At 40.5% G+C, this 22,293-nt stretch overlaps 1 protein-coding gene and 10 non-coding genes across 11 annotated transcripts; 1 reads left to right on the top strand and 10 right to left on the bottom strand.

The window, feature by feature from the left end:
- Nucleotides 1-12,817: 12,817 nt before the first annotated feature.
- trnas-aga (transfer RNA serine (anticodon AGA)) lies at nucleotides 12,818-12,899 on the bottom strand. The gene has a single exon. It is a non-coding gene; the product is annotated as a tRNA-Ser (tRNA).
- Nucleotides 12,900-13,017: 118 nt separating this feature from the next.
- On the bottom strand, nucleotides 13,018-13,090 carry trnak-uuu (transfer RNA lysine (anticodon UUU)). The gene has a single exon. It is a non-coding gene; the product is annotated as a tRNA-Lys (tRNA).
- Nucleotides 13,091-13,599: 509 nt separating this feature from the next.
- On the bottom strand, nucleotides 13,600-13,671 carry trnah-gug (transfer RNA histidin (anticodon GUG)). The gene has a single exon. It is a non-coding gene; the product is annotated as a tRNA-His (tRNA).
- Nucleotides 13,672-13,848: 177 nt separating this feature from the next.
- trnas-aga (transfer RNA serine (anticodon AGA)) lies at nucleotides 13,849-13,930 on the bottom strand. Its single transcript has one exon. It is a non-coding gene; the product is annotated as a tRNA-Ser (tRNA).
- A 118-nt stretch (nucleotides 13,931-14,048) lies between these two features.
- On the bottom strand, nucleotides 14,049-14,121 carry trnak-uuu (transfer RNA lysine (anticodon UUU)). The gene has a single exon. It is a non-coding gene; the product is annotated as a tRNA-Lys (tRNA).
- Nucleotides 14,122-14,879: 758 nt separating this feature from the next.
- On the bottom strand, nucleotides 14,880-14,961 carry trnas-aga (transfer RNA serine (anticodon AGA)). The gene has a single exon. It is a non-coding gene; the product is annotated as a tRNA-Ser (tRNA).
- Nucleotides 14,962-15,079: 118 nt separating this feature from the next.
- trnak-uuu (transfer RNA lysine (anticodon UUU)) lies at nucleotides 15,080-15,152 on the bottom strand. The gene has a single exon. It is a non-coding gene; the product is annotated as a tRNA-Lys (tRNA).
- A 509-nt stretch (nucleotides 15,153-15,661) lies between these two features.
- trnah-gug (transfer RNA histidin (anticodon GUG)) lies at nucleotides 15,662-15,733 on the bottom strand. Its single transcript has one exon. It is a non-coding gene; the product is annotated as a tRNA-His (tRNA).
- A 177-nt stretch (nucleotides 15,734-15,910) lies between these two features.
- On the bottom strand, nucleotides 15,911-15,992 carry trnas-aga (transfer RNA serine (anticodon AGA)). The gene has a single exon. It is a non-coding gene; the product is annotated as a tRNA-Ser (tRNA).
- A 118-nt stretch (nucleotides 15,993-16,110) lies between these two features.
- On the bottom strand, nucleotides 16,111-16,183 carry trnak-uuu (transfer RNA lysine (anticodon UUU)). The gene has a single exon. It is a non-coding gene; the product is annotated as a tRNA-Lys (tRNA).
- A 2,615-nt stretch (nucleotides 16,184-18,798) lies between these two features.
- Nucleotides 18,799-22,166, top strand: LOC141381984 (uncharacterized). Its single transcript, XM_073949090.1, has 3 exons — nucleotides 18,799-19,137; nucleotides 19,215-19,720; nucleotides 19,805-22,166. Exons 1-3 carry the CDS (start codon nucleotides 18,799-18,801, stop codon nucleotides 20,586-20,588), a joined length of 1,629 nt encoding a protein of 542 aa, XP_073805191.1. The 3' UTR covers nucleotides 20,589-22,166.
- The last annotated feature ends 127 nt before the right edge of the window (nucleotides 22,167-22,293 follow it).

The following is a 22,293-nucleotide window of genomic DNA, read 5'->3' as shown; positions in this document are numbered from 1 at the left end:
TAGAAACCAACAACAAGTGAAATAGAATAAACTGTAGAACTATTATGGTTGTAAACTACACTGTTAGACCTTACCAGGGTTTTTTACAGTAGAATACTGGCAACACTGTTGCCAGCTACTCACTGTAAAAGTTCGGTTACAGTAAGTAACTGGCAACAGTGTTGCCAGTCAATTACTGTAACTGAACCATTACAGTGAGTGGCTGGCAACAGTGTTGCCAGTTTTCTACTGTAACTGAACCATTACAGTGAGTGGCTGGCAACAGTGTTGCCAGTTATTTACTGTAACTGAACCAATACAGTGAGTAGCTGGCAACAGTGTTGCCAGTTAATTACTGTAATAGAGCAGCAGTGGTAACTAACTGGAAACTGTGTACAGTTAATTACTGTATTGTAGTGTTACAAATCACAGCATTATACTGCATACACATTAATAGTATGTCATATATAGTTATTGTAGTGTTACTAAAATTAATCAGTATTCTTAGCTGTTATTTAAAAATAGAAGGCATAACATTTTTTCAGACAAATTAATTTTATTGTTTTGGCACCAAACAAATAAATAACAGAAAATGTTTAACAAAATTAAGAAATCAGCAGATATAAATATTGTCTTACATATCACAGGTCTGCACAGTAAGGCTGCGGTCACACTAACGTTTAAGCATGTAATATTCTGCACTGCGAAGTGGAATTAAACAAAGCAAGTAGTGGAATTAAACAAAATAATTAGAAATTGAAAAAGCAAGCCAGAAAGGTCATGTTTTGATCTTTGATTGGTCTCAAGCAATCACATGATGTGATTTCGCATTCAGCGTTCTCCAAGCTTGGACTTTCCAATGCTGCGAATTGTGAAACTTGTCTCGTGAGCTATCATTCCAGGTCTGCAGTACTCAGATGCGTATGAATGGAAGTCTATAGGGAGAAAAGTGCAGTGTGACCGGGACTTTAAGCTGTAACTCTAATTAAACACACCTGATCAAACTAATTAAGGCTTGTTAGAAATCTACAGGTAATGTTGAAGCAGGGTGGGAACTAAACTCTGCTGCGCTGCAGTTCTCCAGGAACTTGGAGTTTGACCCCCATGGTATACAGCAGGGGTGCTCAATCCTGTTCCTGGATATCTACCTTCCTGCAGATTTCAGTTGCTACCCATATCAAACACACCTGCCTGTAATTATCAAGTGGTGTTCAGGTCCTAATTAATTGGTTTAGGTGTGTTTGATATGAATAGCAACTAAAATCTGCAGGAAGGTAGATCAGCAAATGAACTGCAAAAAACACAACATAATTATTTTAAATTTTAAAGTTTTAAATAATTAAAAACTGTGTTAAATCTCAATAAAAAGTTTAAAGTAATTATAAAAAATAAAAATAAAGTTGGCAACACCGAAAAACCAAAGGATCCAATCTTTTATTGTTATAATTATCTCATGACAACAAACTTTTCTATTGTTTCTAATATAAATTCATAGGTGGAAACACTGCTCTGAAAAATACTTAGTAACAAACTCACAACCTGGGACCGGACAGTGGAGCTTTTGTGTGTGGATGACTATGTGTATCATGTTTTTGTGATTCCCTGTGATGATGTGCACAAGTTACCTTACTGAGATGAAGGAATTTAATTTTGGCTTAGTTGCCAGAAAGATACATACAACTGTTAGCATCTGTACATTATGGCAGTATGCAATATCCAATAAATACTTAAACAAAAGTAATGTAAGAAGTTATACGAGGTAACTAGCTAACAATGTAGCTTTCAAGTACACAGTTCAAGATAACAACAATATAACTTAAAACACAGCCTTATTTTTAGAAACCCTCAAAAACATTTGAACACATTTTACTTACTCATTGTAGATTCTTATTTAAAGCCTAAAACATATCAGACTCTACATCTGAATTGATGGACAGAGAATAGAGCACACTCAGCAGTAAACAAATCAAACACCTGGCTCCCTTAAAGGGCCAGCATTTTCTGAAAACTATTTCTAACACCTTTGTGTTTAGAATAAGAAAGACAGCCTGTGGGAGTGTGTGGTGATGCCTAAATCATTATTTTCTGCCTTTAAAATGCACGTCTCTATAAATAGCAACATAAACCATCAGAGAATTTATTGGAATTAATTCTTTGCACTACACAATTTCATACAAAGTCTACTCCTTTTACAGTAAAATAATGTGTTAATAAATAATAAATGTTTTCTTTTATTACAGCAAAACACTGGCTATTTTACAGTTATTTACTGCACAATCTACAGAGTAACAGTGCAGTTATACTAATTAAACACACCTGATCAAACTAAATCTAAAGGTAGTGTGTTGATGCAGGGCTGGAACTAAATTCTGCTGGACTGCGGCCCTCCAGGAGTTTGACATCCCTGGTACTTAGCATATTTTCAAAGGAATTGCCTACATTTATCACAATCATGCACATATCATTGAATAAAAACAATAAAAATATACAAACGTCATCCAGAGCAAAAAAATAAAAAATAAATAAATAATCTGATCCTCATGTTGTTCCAAACCTGTAGTAATAATAATAATAATAAAAACAACAAATAACCTGATTAATACATTTATTTAGGAAAGTCTTTATACTATACTGTGAATGTCATTTTTAACCTACTTCATTTGAAGTTTTCCAAACAAATTCATTGAGTCTCTGCGAAAATGTATGTACGTGCTGTTTAAGATATTTTTTAAATAACACATTTTTACTAGTTAATTAGCAAAATACTAATATTCAGCTTAAAGTGCAATTTAAAAGCTTAACTATTGGCTAAACTAGGCAAATTAAATTAATTATAGAAAAGTAAACAAAGTTATAAAAATGATTGTGATAATTTGGTTGCTCTGTGTGAATATTTTTGCCTTTAAATGCATCTCGTCGATATCTTTACCTTTTAATTAGCTCTGTGACATTGACATTGGTTGACTCCTGATACTCAATGTTAAAAACATAAAAGGAACCAAAGAAAACACATAGATGGCTGCAGAGAAATTTAGCTTATCATCAATACATTGTCTCACTTTCTCCTCAATACTGACCATACACATACCAAAACTGAAGAGTATATATATATATATATATATATATATATATATATATATATATATATATATATATATACTGAACATACTGAACATATATATATATAGCAACATAAAGCATCAGAGTACATGGGGTAATAATGGTTGAGCAGTAATTTACCATTTATTATCACAGTAACTATCTGTAATGGGTACATAAAGTAAATTACTGTAATTTATTCTTTGCACTACAAAATTTCATACAAATCCTGCTCCTTTTACAGTAAAATACTGTTTCCTTTTAATACAGCAAAACACTGGCTATTTTACAGTTATTTACTGCATAATCTACAGTAAGGGTTAACAGTGTGGCTGCAGCCAATTTTAGATTGCGGTGAATCAAAACCAGTACGATTGACGACAATAACTCAAAAACCTCTTACCCTAAAATATCTAAAGTGTGTTCCCTACAATAAGACAAAGCTGGTTATGTTTTACAGCTGTTTTTTCCTTTTTTTCACTTTAAATTATGAGCACTGATCCGTTTGAGCCCTTGCAATCTGCGTTTAGCCGTTAGATCTCGCGCTCTCAGTTGAGCTCTCAGTAAGTGACCGTCGGAAAAGTGATTTTTTTTTTGCTCTGTTCTGCGTGTTTTATTTTAAACACTACTAATTTTCTCTTAAATGAGCAAACAGTTACTAAAGTAGTCGAATGCTTTATTGTAGATCATTACATTCTTACATTAACACCTCTGTTATCAAACAAAACACAATGACAGATTCATTTGCTGCTCTTCACTAAATAACTATAGTAACTTTAATCAATATGCAAATACAATTAAAAGTTAAATAGATTTTATAGCTTTATTTAATTTCTGTATAGGCCATTGATTTTAATAGGCTAAACTTTTTATTTTATTGTCAATATTTTCTAATTTTTGCTATGTATTCAATCATTTGAAGCTATTTGTTGTCCCATATTTTTACATCCCAACGTTAACAGATTTCTAATGAATGAATAGCTATAGTGCTATCTGTTAGTTTTAATGTCACCTAATGTTATGGAAGGGCATAGATGTTATGGAAAATAGTAATAGTAATGTAACTACCCCAACATTCCTTAAGCAAATGTGTAAATATTAGATCAATTCAGCTATAATGTTAATTGCATTGGCATATTTATCTGACATTTTCCCAGCTTGTAGTAGTAGATGAAAAAGCTATTTAGTTTCTTATGACTACACTAGCAGTGGATGAAGTTTACTGCGATGTTACGGGGCTTGATCATAATCAAGGGGCTTGATCAAAGGTTAATCATATTCTCTTCTGAAAAAAGAGGAGTATCTTTTTCAACAAAAAATGATCACAGTTACAGCCAGCATCCCACAAAAAGCACTTTGAGCCTCATTTTGTGCATATCAAATCGCAAAATCCAAAAAGCCACACCATATATTTTTAACTGCTTTGAATGGATACAATTGTTATTACCCATTTTTCCATATTAAAATATTATGGTGGGTCTTGAGATTTAATTACTTGCCTAGATGGGTCCCGGAATAAAAAAGTTTGGGAATCCCTGGGCTAAACTGTCCGTAGTGTATGAGTGTGTGTGTGGATGTTTCCCAGAGATGGGTTGCGGCTGGAAGGGCATCTGCTGCGTAAAAACTTGCTGGATAAGTTGGCGATTCTTTCCACTGTGGCGACCCTGGATTAATAAAGGGACTAAGCCGACAAGAAAATGAATGAATGAATGAATGAATATCTGAATGAGGATCAAATGACTGAGATGGTCTTTAAGGCCCCGTTTACACAGATGCGTTTTAAAATGAAAACGCATCAGTGTAAACGGGGCCTTAAAGACCAACTCAGTCATTTGAAGTTTTGCTATGGTTACGCCATCCGTCCACACTACGCTGGAGTTTTTGAGTGCCGAAAACGGAGCATTTTAGAAAAGCTGAAGAGGCCGTTTTCATTCTGAAACACTGCTTCTCCAGTGTGGATGGTGGAAGACGAAGACACATAGTTCCGTCTTGCATTCTCTTCTTGTAAATTCAGACTTCTCAAGTTTGATCAAAGCTGCAGTCTCCCCCTCCCCAGTTTGATATGGAAAACAGACTACCGAGGACACGGGTAAATCTTCACAGGGAACAGTGTAATTTATAACTTCATTCACATCACCATGGTTACGTTGTTTCACTTTCTTAACAATAAAATGAAAACATGATTTAAGGAACTGCCTATTTTCATTTTAATATTAGCAACTTAACAGACAGCAGAAATGTTGAGGCGCCGTGCTGTATATTATGACCCTCAACTTCACTGTGTGGATGTTTATAACAAAACGGAGCCTATAACAACTGCCTCTTTTCAATTTCAGTGAAAATACGAAACTTACCCTCTCATTTGCTGAATATCAGTTTTAATAATCGATAACGGCCATCATAAAAGTATAACAGACAATAAGTTTATACATTATAGGTAAGGCTTTAACGATACGCGATATGAAATCGAAATCGCAACACTCAGATCCACGATCCTGTGTCGCTGTGTGATAAGGGAGATTCGCGACACACCCCGTGACCGTGACTACCTTTCCAATCACGTGACGCCTTCCTGCAAAAGTTGAGCAGCTAGTGCTAGTTGAAGCACATGAGGAAACATGGCAACAAACCCAGAGATCGCGGACCCTCCGTCCTCATTTAAGTCAGCAGTATGGCAACATTTCGGCTATCCGGTGGAGATAAAGAATGGTAATCGTGTAGTTGACAAGTCCCGCACAATTTGCCGTAAGTGCTTTAAGACGCTTCCTCAAGTGACAGGCAACACAACCAACATGCAAATGCATATCCTACGGCACCATCCGGAAATTAATTTAACTTCAGCACAGAAAACAACCCAGCAGCAGCAGCCTACACTACCTAGTTTCTTCCAAGCAAAATTTCCAGCGAATTCAGATCGAGCACAGAAAATTACAAATGCAATTGCAGTTTTTATGGCACTGGATATGCGACCATTTTCGGTTTTTGATAATGAGGGGTTCAAGTATTTACTCGGTGTGCTCGAGCCCCGTTATGTATTACCAAGCCGGGCGCATTTCTCGCAAAATGTGCTACCAAAACTTAAAGAGAAAACGAAGGCCAAAGTGGAGAAAGAGATGAGTACTGCTGAATCCATTGCAATCACAACAGATGGATGGACGTCTCGTGCCACAGACAGCTATGTGACCATAACCGCACACTATATTACGGGCAATTGGCAAATAGCAAACCACGTCCTCCAAACATGCCCGGTGTATGAGAGCCATACAAGCGACCATTTATCAGGAATACTTGAAGAGGCTATGAGAGATTGGAAGATCAGCAGATCAAACGTCCCCGTTTCCGTGATAACAGACAACGCCAGAAACATTGCCAATGCTGTCGAAGCAGCCGGATTTTCACATATACGCTGCCTTGCACACACTGTTAATCTGGCTGCGCAGAGAGGGATGGGCGTTCACCAGATGTCCCGACTCCTCGGCAGAGTGAGGAAAGTTGTCACGTTTTTTCACCGCAGCACAACAGCTGCAGCTGTGTTAAAGGAGAAACAGGTGATGCTACAGCTGCCCTTACACAAGCTGGTCCAGGATGTGGCCACTAGGTGGAACTCTAGCCACGACATACTCGAGCGCTACCTTGAGCAGCAGGCTGCTGTTTTCCTCTGCATTAACAGACAAGAGTGTCAAGAAGAACATTAAAGACATCGTCACTCTGTCTGATGATGATGTTAAACTAGCTGAGGACGTTTTCCAGGTTCTTAAACCTTTGAAAACTGTGACAATCCTCATGAGCACTGAGCAGATTCCAACTATTTCAATGATCTTGCCATTGAAACACAGAATCCTGACCTCCATGAAGCACAGTGGCTCTGACTCAACAGTAGTGAAAGACATCAAAGCTGCTATTGCACATGACTTCGAGGACAGATACCCTGATACGGATAGGGCACTAATTCAGTTTCTTCATATGAGCACTGCACTTGACCCCCGTTTCAAATCTCTACCTTTCCTTGATGAGACCACCCATGACACGAACCGAATCGTGGGTTTGATGTATCGTTACAGCCCTAATGTCCATCGAAAACACATGAAGCTTGTTCTGCCTCATGATGACCTGGATGCTACTGAAAACATGGACCATGATTTTGAAAACATTGACTGTCACAATGATCTGGAAAATACCAACGAGCTACAGCCTTTGGCAGATGAAATACCACCTAGTAGGAATGAGCTTTGGGCTAACTTTAAAGAAAATCTCTTCAGTTTCATTCTTAAATGTAGAGGAAAAAATCACATTCCTTAGACTGTCCAGCAGGAAATAGTTAATGACATAATTTTTTTTATTATGTTATCTTAAAGAAAATTACGACTCTTTTATTTCTTACCATCTCCAAAAAAATGGGTTCAACATTTCAGAATGTCCTGAAACAAGACAAATGGTACAGTCAAGGGACTTCTTTGAAGAAGCTTCAAAAATTGTTAGCTCTCCACACATGTTAAAAGAGCACTGTAAATCTAAGCTTAGGCTGATTGAACCAGTACATCACATTTTGAGGTCACCGAGTGGACACAAAGTAGGCACCTATTCATATGTACCTATTACTGAGGTTTTAACTAACTACTGCTCACGTGACGACATATTTGATGAAATTCAGACAAACAACTATTTACACAGAGATCCAGATTACCTAAATGACTACAAAGATGGTACATGTTTCAAGGAACATTCCTACTTTAAAGTCAACCCACATGCTTTACAAATGAAGACGAATTTGACGTTGTTAACCTGCTAGGTTAAAAAAAAAGCAAGCACAAGCTTTGTGCTTTTTACTATACAGAAGGCAACCTTAAACACACCTCAAAACAGAAGCACATTCTCCTTGCTTTATTAGTACGACAAACCTTTGTAAAAAACTGTGGATTAGCAACCATTTTAAAACCAATGTTGGATGACCTGAAAAAACTTGAACGTGAAGGGTTCATGATAACTGTAGGTGGGATTGAGCAGACTGTTCATGCTGCACTAGCAACATTTTCGGCAGACAATCTTTCAGCACATATGTTTGCTGGTTTTACAATGTCATTTAACTCTGCTAGAGTTTGCCGCTATTGCATGGCAACCCACACAGACGTAAAAGATAAATTTACTGAAAGTGATTTTGTTTTAAGAACTCCAGAGGTACATCTCTACCATCCAACATGCATTGAAAATGCAAATGATCGAAGAACATATGGTGTAAACTATCCATCACCATTTAGTGAATTGAACTATTTTGACGTGACAGACATTTCCACCTGATATAATGCATGATTTGTTGGAGGGAGTCATTCCTCTAATAATAAAACTTGTTCTGAGCTGGGCTCACAAAGAAAAACATATCACTATTCAGGAGTTAAATGATGAACTTGAGCAATTCTCCATTGGTCAAAATGAAAAAAAAAACAAAAAAAAAACAGTGCATTTGTCAGAGCGAAGCTTACACAAATCTGGAATTGCTGGGTCTGCCTCACAAAATGGTTTTTGTTTAGGATTTTGCCATTTTTAATGGCACACCGTATTCCTCCCAACAGTAAACAGTGGAATGTTTTTCTGTTGTGTCGTGACATTGTTGACATTGTAATTGCCCCAAGAGTGAAAAGGGAAAACCTGGCAATGTTAGATACACTGGTGTTTGAGTTTTTGACACAGCTAAGGGATGTTTTTGGGGATGTTTTGACACCCAAGTGTCATTTTTTGATACATTACTCAAGACTAACATCTATGTTTGAACCTTTGCGCTTGCTTTGGTGCATGCGTTTTGAGGCTAAACACCAGTATTTTAAGAATGTTGCTAGCAGCTGTAGAAACTTTATTAACATTGCCAAAACCTTAAGTGAGAGGCACCAAATGAAACAATGCTGGGAATTTTCCACACCTTGTATTCTTGATGAGTTTGAGTAGGTAGTAGGTAGGAGTATAGAGACTCCGTTATCATCACTCCCATTAGACCTACAGACAATTCTCACAAACATACACTCTATGGAACATTTCAACATTCAGCGCGTTTCAAATGTGACTGTTGATAGTGTGAGGTATGCATTAAAAGATGTATTCATAGTTGATTATGTCCATGCAGAAGAAATTCCCCTATTCTTCCAAATGAAATACATTTTAAATGTAAACACTGAATGGTTGCTTTGTGGCAAGTTTTTAATTTCAGTTTCTTACGATTCACACTTCCATGCATATGTGGTAAAAGTTGACTTGGAATGGAGTGTAATTAAACAAGGACAAGAGATGGACTTTCAGGCACTTGACACTTACTATGCTGATGACAAATTATTTGTTATCCTGAAGAAAGTTTAAAGTTAAAATCAAATTTCTAATACTGTGTTTGGTTAAATGTTTGATGTGAAATGTGTAGGAAAAAGTTTGCTTGCATGATGTAGAGACTGTTTTAATAAGATGTTTACAGTAGAAAAAAATGTACTAAGTTAAAACAAGGTCTAATTAAATGTTACATGGTTTTAAAAATGGTCAATGAAATGTGATGTAAATAAAAGAACAACTAATTTAACATTGAGCTTAATGTTCTTGCTGTTTAGAATTTTTATAGAACGTTTTAAAAGAGTCTAATCAACATCTTGTTTTTTTTTTAAACTATGCATCCTGTTATGGCACTTTGTTTATTGTTATTGAGCTTAAAATATTAACTCTGTGAAAACTAAGACTGTAATAGGTTCCTTTATGAAATGTATTTGTGACCAAGTTTTAAAGGTATTCATTTAGAATGAATTCAGTGTGCACTGTAACAATATTGTTTTGTATTCTTCTAAAATTGTCATCAAATTGTGTTATGGGATTGTTACTAAAATGTTTATCCTGTGAAAAATGTATTTTTAATTGTTACGAATGTCTAATAAAAACTGATTAAACTGCATTCTAGCCTATTTTTAATGTACAGTATGAAGTACAAATTTGCACCATTTTTTAAAGGTACATTATGGTACCATAATATTAGCAAAGGTACAATTTTGGCAGCAGAGGTACATATTTGCCCTTGAAAGGTACATACTGCAAAGGTATAAATACGTACCCACATGAAAGGGTACAATGGGTGTACCCTTGAGGGTACTGCCCCAGTGACAAGCCATTGTACCCCTAAAGGTACAAATTTTGCACATTTTTTCTGACAGTGTAGGGAGAAGATCTTAGGATGGATACTGTCACAATATGTGGGTGATTGAATTATCTACAGCTTCACAAAGATCTAGTTCAATTAAAAGACTTAAGTGGAGACCATTGCTCCAAACAGTGAGATATGATGACTGTTTTTGGTGTTGACTGGATAGAGAATTATTCTGTAAACAAGCACAGTTGAGAAACTATGATGAGTAGATGATTGGAGATGGTACCAGAAGCAAATTATGAAGCAGGAACAGTTATTCATTTGTGACGAAAGAAGTACTTCCAAGGATTTGAAACATCAGCAGAAATAAGTTCATAAAAGGTTTGCATTCATAAAGTAATTAAAATCAAAGTTAATAAGTAATCAATGAATAAAAACATCTAAAGGAGTATGAAAAATTGTGAATAAAGCAAAAGAGAGAGTAATTGTATTATGCTCAATTACCAGAAATGGCTGAAAGAGATGAAGATGATCCATCAAGGCCAACGCGCAATGAAAGATGTGAAAATAATAAACTTAATGGGATTAATGTGTTAACAAGTGCATTGGTGAATGATGGCATGGAAACTGACAGAAACAGGCATCTAACACCACATCGCATGAACTGCTATTGGGTCGACCCTTGCAAGAAACCACATGAAACTTTGCATAAAACCTTGCATATAATCTCACCTATAACCTTGCACATAACCTATTGGAATGTTTTGCAAAGATGTCTAATGCAGTAGGGACTTTTATGAAGAAACAATTAATTGCCATGTGCAAAGCGATATCTGTGCAGGAAACCAGAAAGGAGCCATGTGAGAGAGCAGAGATACAAGGTCCAATTAGTCCAGCTGATCAAGTCTATCTGTGGATGTTCTGGAAAAAGGAGAGAGTTCAGGAGGAAAGGACCATATCTGGATGAGGGCAAATCCAACAGCTGCCAAAGTGGATGCCATTAATGGGGTACCAATGCCTCAAAGGAGCGAAAGGAAACAACTCCAGCAAGGGAAAGCTGACCGGAAACAGAGGAGCCTGAATATTCCAAAGCTCTTAACTACTAAGTGCAACGTGTGGAAGGAGAAGTTAATCAGAACAAAGTAAAGAGTGATTCTGATAACATGCCTGAATACCACATACAGCAGTGCCACAAGTCAAGGGATGATGAATGCACAACTGCAGATTTCAAAACTCAGACTCTCAACCACACATCTCCATTAACATCTATTAAAGTCAAGTGAAGATGCTGATAGCTTAGAAGAAGAGAAACAAGGATGACCAAAGATCAAGATCAACATTTGATGCTTTTTATGTTTGCATATTGAATTTGTTTGCATATTGCTTTTATGGTACCTATATATAATATCACTTCAGTATATTCTACATGAGTGTGAAAACCAGCAGCTAGGACTGAACCAACTGAATACTTATGCTTAAAACTTTATTGTCTTTGATGTGTTAAGAGAAAAAAACAGAGTACAGTCTTTTACTTCCTTCAAATCAAAAGAGAGGGGAGATGTTTGGCTGGACTTCTGTCAAAATACAGTGGCATAATCTAGTCAATTGATAACAGCTATGTGGCTTATATCAGTCACTAGATAGAGGTAATTAAGAGAACTGGATTATGAAATTGCACTTTGGGTTAATATTATTGTCTTTTAAGACTAAAGTCTTAAGAGGAGGGATTGAAGAAGATTTCTATTCTCTCAGTGTGTAGTATTTTCTAAGTGTAAATCAGTTAATTTTCTCTTCTCAAAATGTATGTAGTGTTTGCAGCAAACATGCCAGCATGTGTTAAAAATACTGTGTAATATGAGTATGCCTGCACAGAAGCAACACTAGGAGAAGGCTACTGAATGGCTGATTGTGTAGAATACCTGAATATGTAAAGCACTGATTATATATGTTAAATACTTGTATGAAGCTATATGTGGCAGAAGTTAGAATGAGTAACATATTATCAAGTTATTATCCTATCATAACAATGTATGTAAACCCTTAGTTCCTTTGCATAAGTTGTATTTATACTTTGCTGACATAGACCTGTAACATCTCTGTTGACATGAGCTGGTGGGCTGAGAGCCAAGAGTAGCAGGATCCCTTAGACTAGAAAAGCTATTCAAAAGTGGTCAAGCGTTAAAAAGAGACACAAAGGGGTGTGTCATAATTACCTGTATAAAGATTATGGAGAACACAGATACTTTAGAAGGTGTCCCGGAGAGACTTCAGAATGCTCTGGGGCCTGCTCTGCTCTTTCTCGGCTTTATTATGGAGAATAAAGTCTATTTTCTGATATTCAAAACCTCCGGTCTGATAATTTCTAATTGATGAAAAGTCGAATTCACGACATGACCCCGTTCAACCCGGGGATGCTGCGGCCACAACGCAAAGTTCTAACCACTATACGATCACGGCAAGCTACGAGACAGCCGTTGTGACCCTTGTGTGGTATGTTCCTCCCTGTGATAAGCCCCTGTCTCTTCAGTGAGAACACTCTGTTGTTTTTCTCCTCTTACCAGCACAACGCTTTTCCCAAGAAACAATGGAAATGCAAACAATTGACGACTGCTGCAATTTTATAAAGGGGGAGGATGTAGTCGGCAGGATTCGAACCTGCGCAGGGAGACCCCAATGGATTTCTAGTCCATCGCCTTAACCACTCGGCCACAACTACAAGACTGCCTGTATTGCCATTTCTTTATGCCTAGTACACATATTGTGCATCCGGATGAAACTTTCATCAAGCGATAGCTCAACAGCAAAAGCTGTGGCTCCACAAAATGAGCGTCACACGCCCGAACAGGGACTTGAACCCTGGACCCTCAGATTAAAAGTCTGATGCTCTACCGACTGAGCTATCCGGGCTCCACAACAGTAATTTACAAGTAGGCAAGGTTTGGGCTGTGGTCGGCGCAGACCTTTACAGTACACTAAAGTTTACCGTGAGATGGGGTTTTAAGCTTATGGTTGGTGTGGATGTTGCTAAAACACGACAGGTTACTTTGAGGTTGGGTTTATGGTTTTTGTAGGTGTAAACATCAGTACAACACAATAGTTTGGACTTCATGTCAAGTAGGAGACATTAAATAGATCAATGATAACTGCAGAATGTCTTTCTGCTGTTGTGGCAATGAATGGACACTCAACAATTGAAAAGATTCCTTCCATGCCTTAGAAGCTTGACTTGATCAGTACTTATCTACACAGCATGCTGGCATCAAAGATCCTATTTCTCTTATATCATATCCCTAGTCTTCCACACTTTAGGAAACTTAAACATTCAGGACGTGCCATTAGCACAGCCTGCACTAAAAGAAGGCTGGAGATAACGGATGGCAACACAGAGTGCGACACCAACGTCACCTTGAAAAACCTGCCGTGACCCGGATTCGAACCGGGGTTGCTGCGGCCACAACGCAGAGTACTAACCACTATACGATCACGGCGAGCTACGAAACAGCCGTTGTGACCCATGTGTGGTATGTTCCTGCGTGTGATAAGGCCCTTCCTCTTCAGTGAGAACACTCTGTTGTTTTTCTCCTCCTACCAGCACAACGCTTTTCCCAAGAAACAATGGAAATGCAAACAATTGACGACTGCTGCAATTTTAAAAAGGTGGACGACGTAGTCGGCAGGACTCAAACCTGCGCGGGGAGACCCCAATGGATTTCTAGTCTATCGCCTTAACCACTCGGCCACGACTACAAGACTGCTGGTACTGCCATTTCTTTATGCCTAGTACACATATTGTGCATCCAGATGAAACTTTCATCAAGCGATAGCTCAACAGCAAAAGCTGTGGCTCCACAAAATGAGCGTCACACGCCAGAACAGGGACTTGAACCCTGGACCCTCAGATTAAAAGTCTGATGCTCTACCGACTGAGCTATCCGAGCTCCACAACAGTAATATACAAGTAGGCAAGGTTTGGGCTGTGGTCGGCGCAGACCTTTACAGTACACTAATGTTTACCGTGAGATGGGGTTTTAAGCTTATAGTTGGTGTGGATGTTGCTAAAACTTGACAGGTTACTTTGAGGTTGGGTTTATGGTTTTTGTAGGTGTAGACATCAGTACAACACAATAGTTTGGACTTCATGTCATGTAGGAGACATTAAATAGATCAATGATAACTGCAGAATGTCTTTCTGCTGTTGTGGCAATGAATGGACACTCAACAATTGAAAAGATTCCTTCCATGCCTTAGAAGCGTGACTTGATCAGTACTTATCTACACAGCATGCTGGCATCAAAGATCCTGTTTCTCTTATATCATATCCCTAGTCTTCCACACTTTAGGAAACGTAAACATTCAGGACGTGCCATTAGCACAGCCTGCACTAAAAGAAGGCTGGAGATAACGGATGGCAACACAGAGTGCGACACCAATGTCACCTTGAAAAACCTGCCGTGACCCAGATTCGAACCGGCATTGCTGCGGCTACAACGCAGAGTACTAACCACTATACGATCACGGCGAGCTACGAAACAGCCGTTGTGACCTATGTGTGGTATGTTCCTGCGTGTGATAAGGCCCTTTCTCTTCAGTGAGAACACTCTGTTGTTTTTCTCCTCCTACCAGCACAACACTTTTCCCAAGAAACAATGGAAATGCAAACAATTGACGACTGCTGCAATTTTAAAAAGGGGGAGGACGTAGTCGGCAGGATTCGAACCTGCGCGGGCAGACCCCAATGGATTTCTAGTCCATCGCCTTAACCACTCGGCCACGACTACAAGATTGCCTGTACTGCCATTTCTTTATGCCTAGTACACATATTGTGCATCCAGATGAACCTTTCATCAAGCGATAGCTCAACAGCAAAAGCTGTGGCTCCACAAAATGAGCATCACACGCCCGAACAGGGACTTGAACCCTGGACCCTCAGATTAAAAGTCTGATGCTCTACCGACTGAGCTATCCGGGCTCCACAACAGTAATTTACAAGTAGGCAAGGTTTGGGCTGTGGTCGGCGCAGACCTTTACAGTACACTAAAGTTTACCGTGAGATGGGGTTTTAAGCTTATGGTTGGTGTGGATGTTGCTAAAACACGACAGGTTACTTTGAGGTTGGGTTTATGGTTTTTGTAGGTGTAAACATCAGTACAACACAATAGTTTGGACTTCATGTCAAGTAGGAGACATTAAATAGATCAATGATAACTGCAGAATGTCTTTCTGCTGTTGTGGCAATGAATGGACACTCAACAATTGAAAAGATTCCTTCCATGCCTTAGAAGCGTGACTTGATCAGTACTTATCTACACAGCATGCTGGCATCAAAGATCCTATTTCTCTTATATCATATCCCTAGTCTTCCACACTTTAGGAAACGTAAACATTCAGGACGTGCCATTAGCACAGCCTGCACTAAAAGAAGGCTGGAGATAACGGATGGCAACACAGAGTGCGACACCAACGTCACCTTGAAAAACCTGCCGTGACCCGGATTCGAACCGGGGTTGCTGCGGCCACAACGCAGAGTACTAACCACTATACGATCACGGCGAGCTACGAAACAGCCGTTATGACCTATGTGTAGTATGTTCCTCCCTGTGATAAGGCCCTTTCTCTTCAGTGAGAACACTCTGTTGTTTTTCTCCTCCTACCAGCACAACGCTTTTCCCAAGAAACAATGGAAATGCAAACAATTGACGACTGCTGCAATTTTAAAAAGGGGGAGGACATAGTCGGCAGGATTCGAACCTGCGCGGGCAGACCCCAATGGATTTCTAGTCCATCGCCTTAACCACTCGGCCACGACTACAAGACTGCCTGTACTGCCATTTCTTTATGCCTAGTACACATATTGTGCATCCAGATGAAACTTTCATCAAGCGATAGCTCAACAGCAAAAGCTGTGGCTCCACAAAATGAGCGTCACACGCCCGAACAGGGACTTGAACCCTGGACCCTCAGATTAAAAGTCTGATGCTCTACCGACTGAGCTATCCGGGCTCCACAACAGTAATTTACAAGTAGGCAAGGTTTGGGCTGTGGTCGGCGCAGACCTTTACAGTACACTAAAGTTTACCGTGAGATGGGGTTTTAAGCTTATGGTTGGTGTGGATGTTGCTAAAACACGACAGGTTACTTTGAGGTTGGGTTTATGGTTGTTGTAAGTGTAGACATCAGTACAACACAATAGTTTGGACTCCATGTCATGTAGGAGACATTAAAGAGATCAATGATAACTGCAGAAGGTCTTTCTGCTGTTGTGGCAATGAATGGACACTCAACAATTGAAAAGATTCCTTCCATGCCTTAGAAGCATGACTTGATCAGTAGTTATCTACACAGCATGCTGCCATCAAAGATCCTATTTCTCTTATATCGAATCCCTAGTCTTCCACACTTTAGGAAACGTAAACATTCAGGATGTGCCATTAGCACAGCCTGCACTAAAAGGAGGCTGGAGATTATGGATGGCAACACAGAGTGCAACACCAATGTCGCCTTGAAAAACATGCCATGACACGTATTTGAACCAGGGTTGCTGTGGCCACAATGCAGAACACTAAGCACTATACAATCACAGCGAGCTACAGGATTGCCGCTGTGGCTCTTGTGTGGTATGTTCCTTCATGTGATATGCCCCTTTCTCTTCAGTGAGAACACACAGTTGTTTTTCTCCTCCTACCAGCACAACGCTTTTCCCAAGAAACAATGGAAATGCAAACATTGATGGCTGCTGCAATTTTAAAAAGGAACAGGATGTGGGTATAGTTAGCAGGACTTGAACCTGCGGGAGAATACCCCAACCGATTTCTAGTCGATCGCCTTAACCACGCAGCCATGACTACAAGACTGTTCTCCCATGTCCTCATGCCTAGTACACGTGTTGTGCATTCAGATGAAACTTTCAGCAAGCGATAGCTCAACGGCAAAAGCTGTGGCTTCACAAAGAGTCTCTCATGCCCGAACACAGACTTGAACCCTGGACCCTCTACCGACTCCGCTAAAGCTGGGGAACAATAGTCTGTTTTGGAAGGGGAAGAAAAAAGCACAAGAAAAATAAGAAAATTTGAGAAATTGAGAAAGAAAGAAGCGAAATTAAGGTTATATTTTGTATTTTTTGCCCACCAGAAACTACTCAATGCATATATAACAGTACTGGTTCAAGAAATATGTCCATAAATAACACTTTGGGTAGATCACAAGGTTCAATCCCCGACTGGAGCAGGTATCTAACCAGGTTTAGTAATGGGTCGATCATGAACATTTCGTTTATTTTAAACGAATCTTCAATATGATTTGGGAACTATAAGTCCTCTTAGGGAGTGATTTGTTAATTTGCGCGTGCGTACATTTGTGCAGGTGGTATCGTTATTTCAAGTCTTCATCACATTTCGTGTCGTTCATCGCGGAAAGGCAGAAACCAATCATATACGTTTAGAGCCGAAAAAGATTTGATCCGTTCACCTCTCGAGTCCTCTATCGGGTCTGAGTCACTCGTTTATTACGGGCCAATCATACGCGTTTAGAGCAGGAAAAATATTTAATCCGTTCATCACTCGAGTCCTCTATCGGGTCTGAGTCATTCCTTCCTCACGGGCCAATAATACGCGTTTAGAGCCAAAAAAAGAATTGATCCGTTCATCTCTCGAGTCCTCTATCGGGTTTGAGTCATTCGTTCCTCACGGGCCAATCATACGCGTTTAGAGCTGGAAAAAGAATTGATCCGTTCATCTCTTGAGTCCTCTATCGGGTCTGAGTCACTCGTTCATCATGGGCCAATCATACGCATTTAGAGCCGGAAAAAGAATTGATCCGTTCACCTCATGAGTCAGGTCTGAATTTGGAGAAAAGCTCCGCCACTGCACTTGACACCACCAACACTGGTTTGAAGTGCAGCTCAGGTTAAATACTCTCTCTCCTCTCTAGAAAGATCCAATGATTGCTACCAGGTGGACACAGTTACCTGCAGGGAGAGAGAGAGGAAAAACACAATGCTCATTGTCCACCAAAAGCTATGTCTCAGGACGCAAGCCCTGGGATAACCGCTATCACCCTCCTGGAGCATATACAGGCAAGAAATTCATTAATTAGTTGTTATGGAAGTTATTCATTAAGCTTTTAATGTACTACACAAAATGGTAATCTAAATGTTTATTTTATCATTAGTTTTATTTAATATATGTTTTTTTATTGTTTTATTTTTTTAAGGTGAATTGCTGGGAATGGAGCACCTTTACAGCCAGACCGGCAAAACCCTGACTCCGGTGCTCCAGAACCCAGAGGAGGAAGACAGGCTGGTGGAGGAAGTACATGACAAGGATCTACAAGATGACGGGTTTGAGGAGGAGATCATGGAGGACATCACAGTTCCAGTGCTGTATGAGGATGACCCCTGCCGTGATCTCAGAAACAGCCCCTTATCTTCGCCTCTGCCTCAGTCCCCAGCATTACTGGAGCATATACAGGCAAGAAATTCATTAATTAGTTGTTATGGAAGTTATTCATTAAGCTTTTAATGTACTACACAAAATGGTAATCTAAATGTTTATTTTATCATTAGTTTTATTTAATATATGTTTTTTTATTGTTTATTTTTTTAAGGTGAATTGCTGGGAATGGAGCACCTTTACAGCCAGACCGGCAAAACCCTGACTCCGGTGCTCCAGAACCCAGAGGAGGAAGACAGGCTGGTGGAGGAAGTACATGACGAGGATCTACAAGATGACGGGTTTGAGGAGGAGATCATGGAGGACATCACAGTTCCAGTGCTGTATGAGGATGACCCCTGCCATGATCTCAGAAACAGCCCCTTATCTTTGCCTCTGCCTCAGTCCCCAGCATTACTGGCTGAGCCGTCCACATCAGCTGGTGGAGAAGGACAGCTTCCTAGCCCAGCCCCCTCAGTGCCGTCACAGCCATCCAAGTCTGGAGACAGTCTCTCTGTTGAGGCTCAGGTAAGATATATTAAGAACTTAATTTGATTTAGTCTTTTTTTATTCCACATATACTAAACTTATTCTGTATTTACCAGGGAGTAGTCATTGGACCTGATGGCATTGCTGGGTTGGACAAGGTTCAGGATCTGGCTGCTTATTTGGTAGGTCTTCGTGTGGCTCCTTACCTCACTGACCTGCAGGTGACAGAGGCCATCCAGCTGTGGACAGCTCTCCTGGATGTTGATAAACAGCGCATCAACTACCAGCCTCGACATCAGCCTCAGCTGACACATGGGTGCTTTAAGGCACCGAATCGCTCCGGAGTCACTCCAGGTGTGGAGAGCGTCAAGCACTGTCTGATTGGACATCCTGGGGGTCCAGCACAGTGGCCTAGCACCAGCCGCTTGGTTGAGGCCATTTGTACAAAGCTGTGTGCCGTACACAAGTCCACTTCCAAGAAGGCTGGTGTTCGCACGCCCAGGTGGTCTAAAATACTGACCGATTACCACCACATCCGGGATCTGGTGCTTGGCAGTCGCAGGCTGATGGATGAAACAGTGATCCAGCTTTTTGAGCTAAACCAGAAGACGCTTATTCAGTGGTAACCAAAGCACATTATTTTCTTTAAATTACCTGAATACTTCTAAATTAATATATATGAATAATACATATCATTTATAATCAGGTTTCAACGGGGGCAAAAGGATCAGGAAATGAGTGTACTCACTCAGGGACTGACTCCACTTGATCCAATTGCTGTGGCAGATACGCAGCTTCCTTTGCCGAGGGAAAAATTGGACGAGGCACCATCAACATCAGGCCCCAAACACCAGTTTGTCTTTCCTCCAAATAAAGAAGGACAGGCACCTCTTCTTCGACCTGGTCGAAAGTCTGCTTCTGCAACCACCACAGTTTGCTCCTTCCTGCCGGATGCCACCACGGTGTGCTCCTTTCCACCGGCCCCCACGACGGAATGCCCCATCGCGCCAACCCCCACCACAGTCTGCCACATTGCACCGGCCCCTACCATGGTGTGCCTTGTCACACCGACCTTCACCACAGTGCGCCCCACCTCGCCAGCCTCCACCACAGTGTTCCCCATCATACCAGCCTCCACCACAGTGCGCCCTATTGCGCTGGCCCCCACCACAGTGCGCCCCATTGTGTTTGCCCCCACCACGGTGTGCTCCTTTCCACCGACCCCCAGCACAGTGTGCCCCATAGCACCACCCCCCATAGCACCAGGTGTTGTGCAGCCCATTTCAGGACCTGGATCATTGTTTGGCACACTTGTTTTTAACCCAGACATGAGTGTGTCAATGGTGATTCCATCATTTGCTGCACCAACATCCAGTGCAGTCCCAGCTTCACCTGCACCTGCTGTTCCTCCACCTGCACCTGCGCCGACGGGAACAGGAGAAGGAAAGTGGAGTCCACAAAAGGAAGTATGTGCGTGCGGTTACTTTTAATGTTTGCAGCAAATGTGGGCAACCAAAGACTAAGGAGTTTGGCCATAGCCGATTTGTCCTTAGAGGACTGGTTGGCAGAACAGCGCCAGCAAAATAAATCAATCAATCAATCAAGCCTTTATTTGTCACTACACTTTCGTATAGCGAAATTGGACCCCCCAGACCATACACAAAACATCACAAACAACTTTTCAGGGGAGACAGATCTTAGGAGGTAGCATTTAGAAACGAAGAAAGATACATTTGGACAGTTAGGCTAAAAAACACCCCCTCAGCTTGCCCTTGATTAGGACAAAGTGAGAAAAGGGAGAAAAACAGCGCTATCTTAGCATAAGCACACCAGCAAGACACAACATAGACAGAGGGGATGGGAACAGGGGTAATGGAAAACAGTCCGTTGAGTGCGGGCAGCCAACTGGTCCAGCAGCCATTTCCGTCGCAAGTCACAGCCCCGCCCACGCCCCACGTGGGTAAAAGCACACGAAGGCGTTTGGATGGGGATCGGTGGTGAATGTTTATCTGTAGATATGTTTGTGTGTGTGTGTGAGCCTGCATAGTCCGGAGTCCCGCAGGTGTCCTTGACAGGGGCAGGAATTTCAGAGCGTCCGCTTATCTTGCTTATCCCAGGGAGTTGTTTACTTCCAGCCGAGGCCGTCTGGCAGGAGTAAGAGAAGAGCCGAAAAAAAGACAGTAAGATACTTCCACTTTAGGTCAATATCTGCCAATTTCACAGATATTTAATGTCCATCACTCGTCTCCCGATCTGGCCAAAATTTGTTGCAGAGCCGCTAGCTTCACCTCGATGGTTTCCAGTTTGCGGTCAAGGACCATAGTCTGATTCGCGACCCTACCCATCAGTGTTTCAATCAAGCCGGCCAGCCTAGTGGGGTTTTGAGCTGCGCTGACCGCTTTTATCAGTTTCCGATATCCCAGGGCCCCGCATAAGCCCATCAGCAGAAACCCTGTTATCAAAGTTCCGAATAGGTAGATATCTTCAATATCCTCCAGAGACAGAGCAGCTAGACAGAGGACTCTCCACTTCTCCCACCCGTCCATCACATATCCAGCTGCGAGCGTCCCCGCAGGACAGCTGGGTTCCCCGGAGCCCAGCGATCTCGTTGAGAAGATGGTGTCAATTGCATTCAGAGACCAGTTGATCAAATCCATAATTCCTTTTTCGTTTGGAAAGCAGGACAAGGAGAGCCTCAGAGATAGAATAAGACGAGACAAGAGGTGCTAGCAAGGAGAGATATGGGACGGAGCGGGAAGAAGAGCGACCGCCTTCACCGAGAGCCAAAGAAGAAGGACAAACTCCAGCTCCAGAATAAAGGACAAATTGTGTATATATTTTTGTAAATGTTACATGGGTACTCTCTCTCTCTCTCATTTTATTTAATTTTTGTGTGTTAATATTTAGCATTTTAAAGTGGCACTTATAGGCCCACTCTTATTTTGTCTTGTGTGTACTTATTTAATATTTGTGTGCATTTTATGTAAAAATATATTTATATTTCTTAAAAAAATAACATTTTATACATTGCTTAAATACTATATTTTATATATTACGTGCCCCCACTCTTGCATTTTATTATGTATTTATATTATTGTTTAATATATTGTGTATATAAAAATAAATATATATACAGGGATTAAAGTGAAAAAAATTCTTGTGACTGAACTTTTTTCAGGCCAAGCCATATTCCTA

The sequence above is a fragment of the Danio rerio genome, chromosome 4 (genome assembly GCF_049306965.1).
Source record: "Danio rerio strain Tuebingen ecotype United States chromosome 4, GRCz12tu, whole genome shotgun sequence".
Taxonomy (NCBI): domain Eukaryota; kingdom Metazoa; phylum Chordata; class Actinopteri; order Cypriniformes; family Danionidae; genus Danio; species Danio rerio.
This window is presented reverse-complemented; position numbering and strand designations above follow the sequence as displayed.

Bases quoted from the DNA above. Each gene is read 5' to 3' on its own strand.
- LOC141381984 (XM_073949090.1), top strand. From the start codon at position 18,799: ATGGAGCACCTTTACAGCCAGACCGGCAAAACCCTGACTCCGGTGCTC. The intron at 19,138-19,214 runs GTAAGATATATT...TGTATTTACCAG, and splicing joins GTCTCTCTGTTGAGGCTCAG to GGAGTAGTCATTGGACCTGA. The intron at 19,721-19,804 runs GTAACCAAAGCA...ATTTATAATCAG, and splicing joins CAGAAGACGCTTATTCAGTG to GTTTCAACGGGGGCAAAAGG.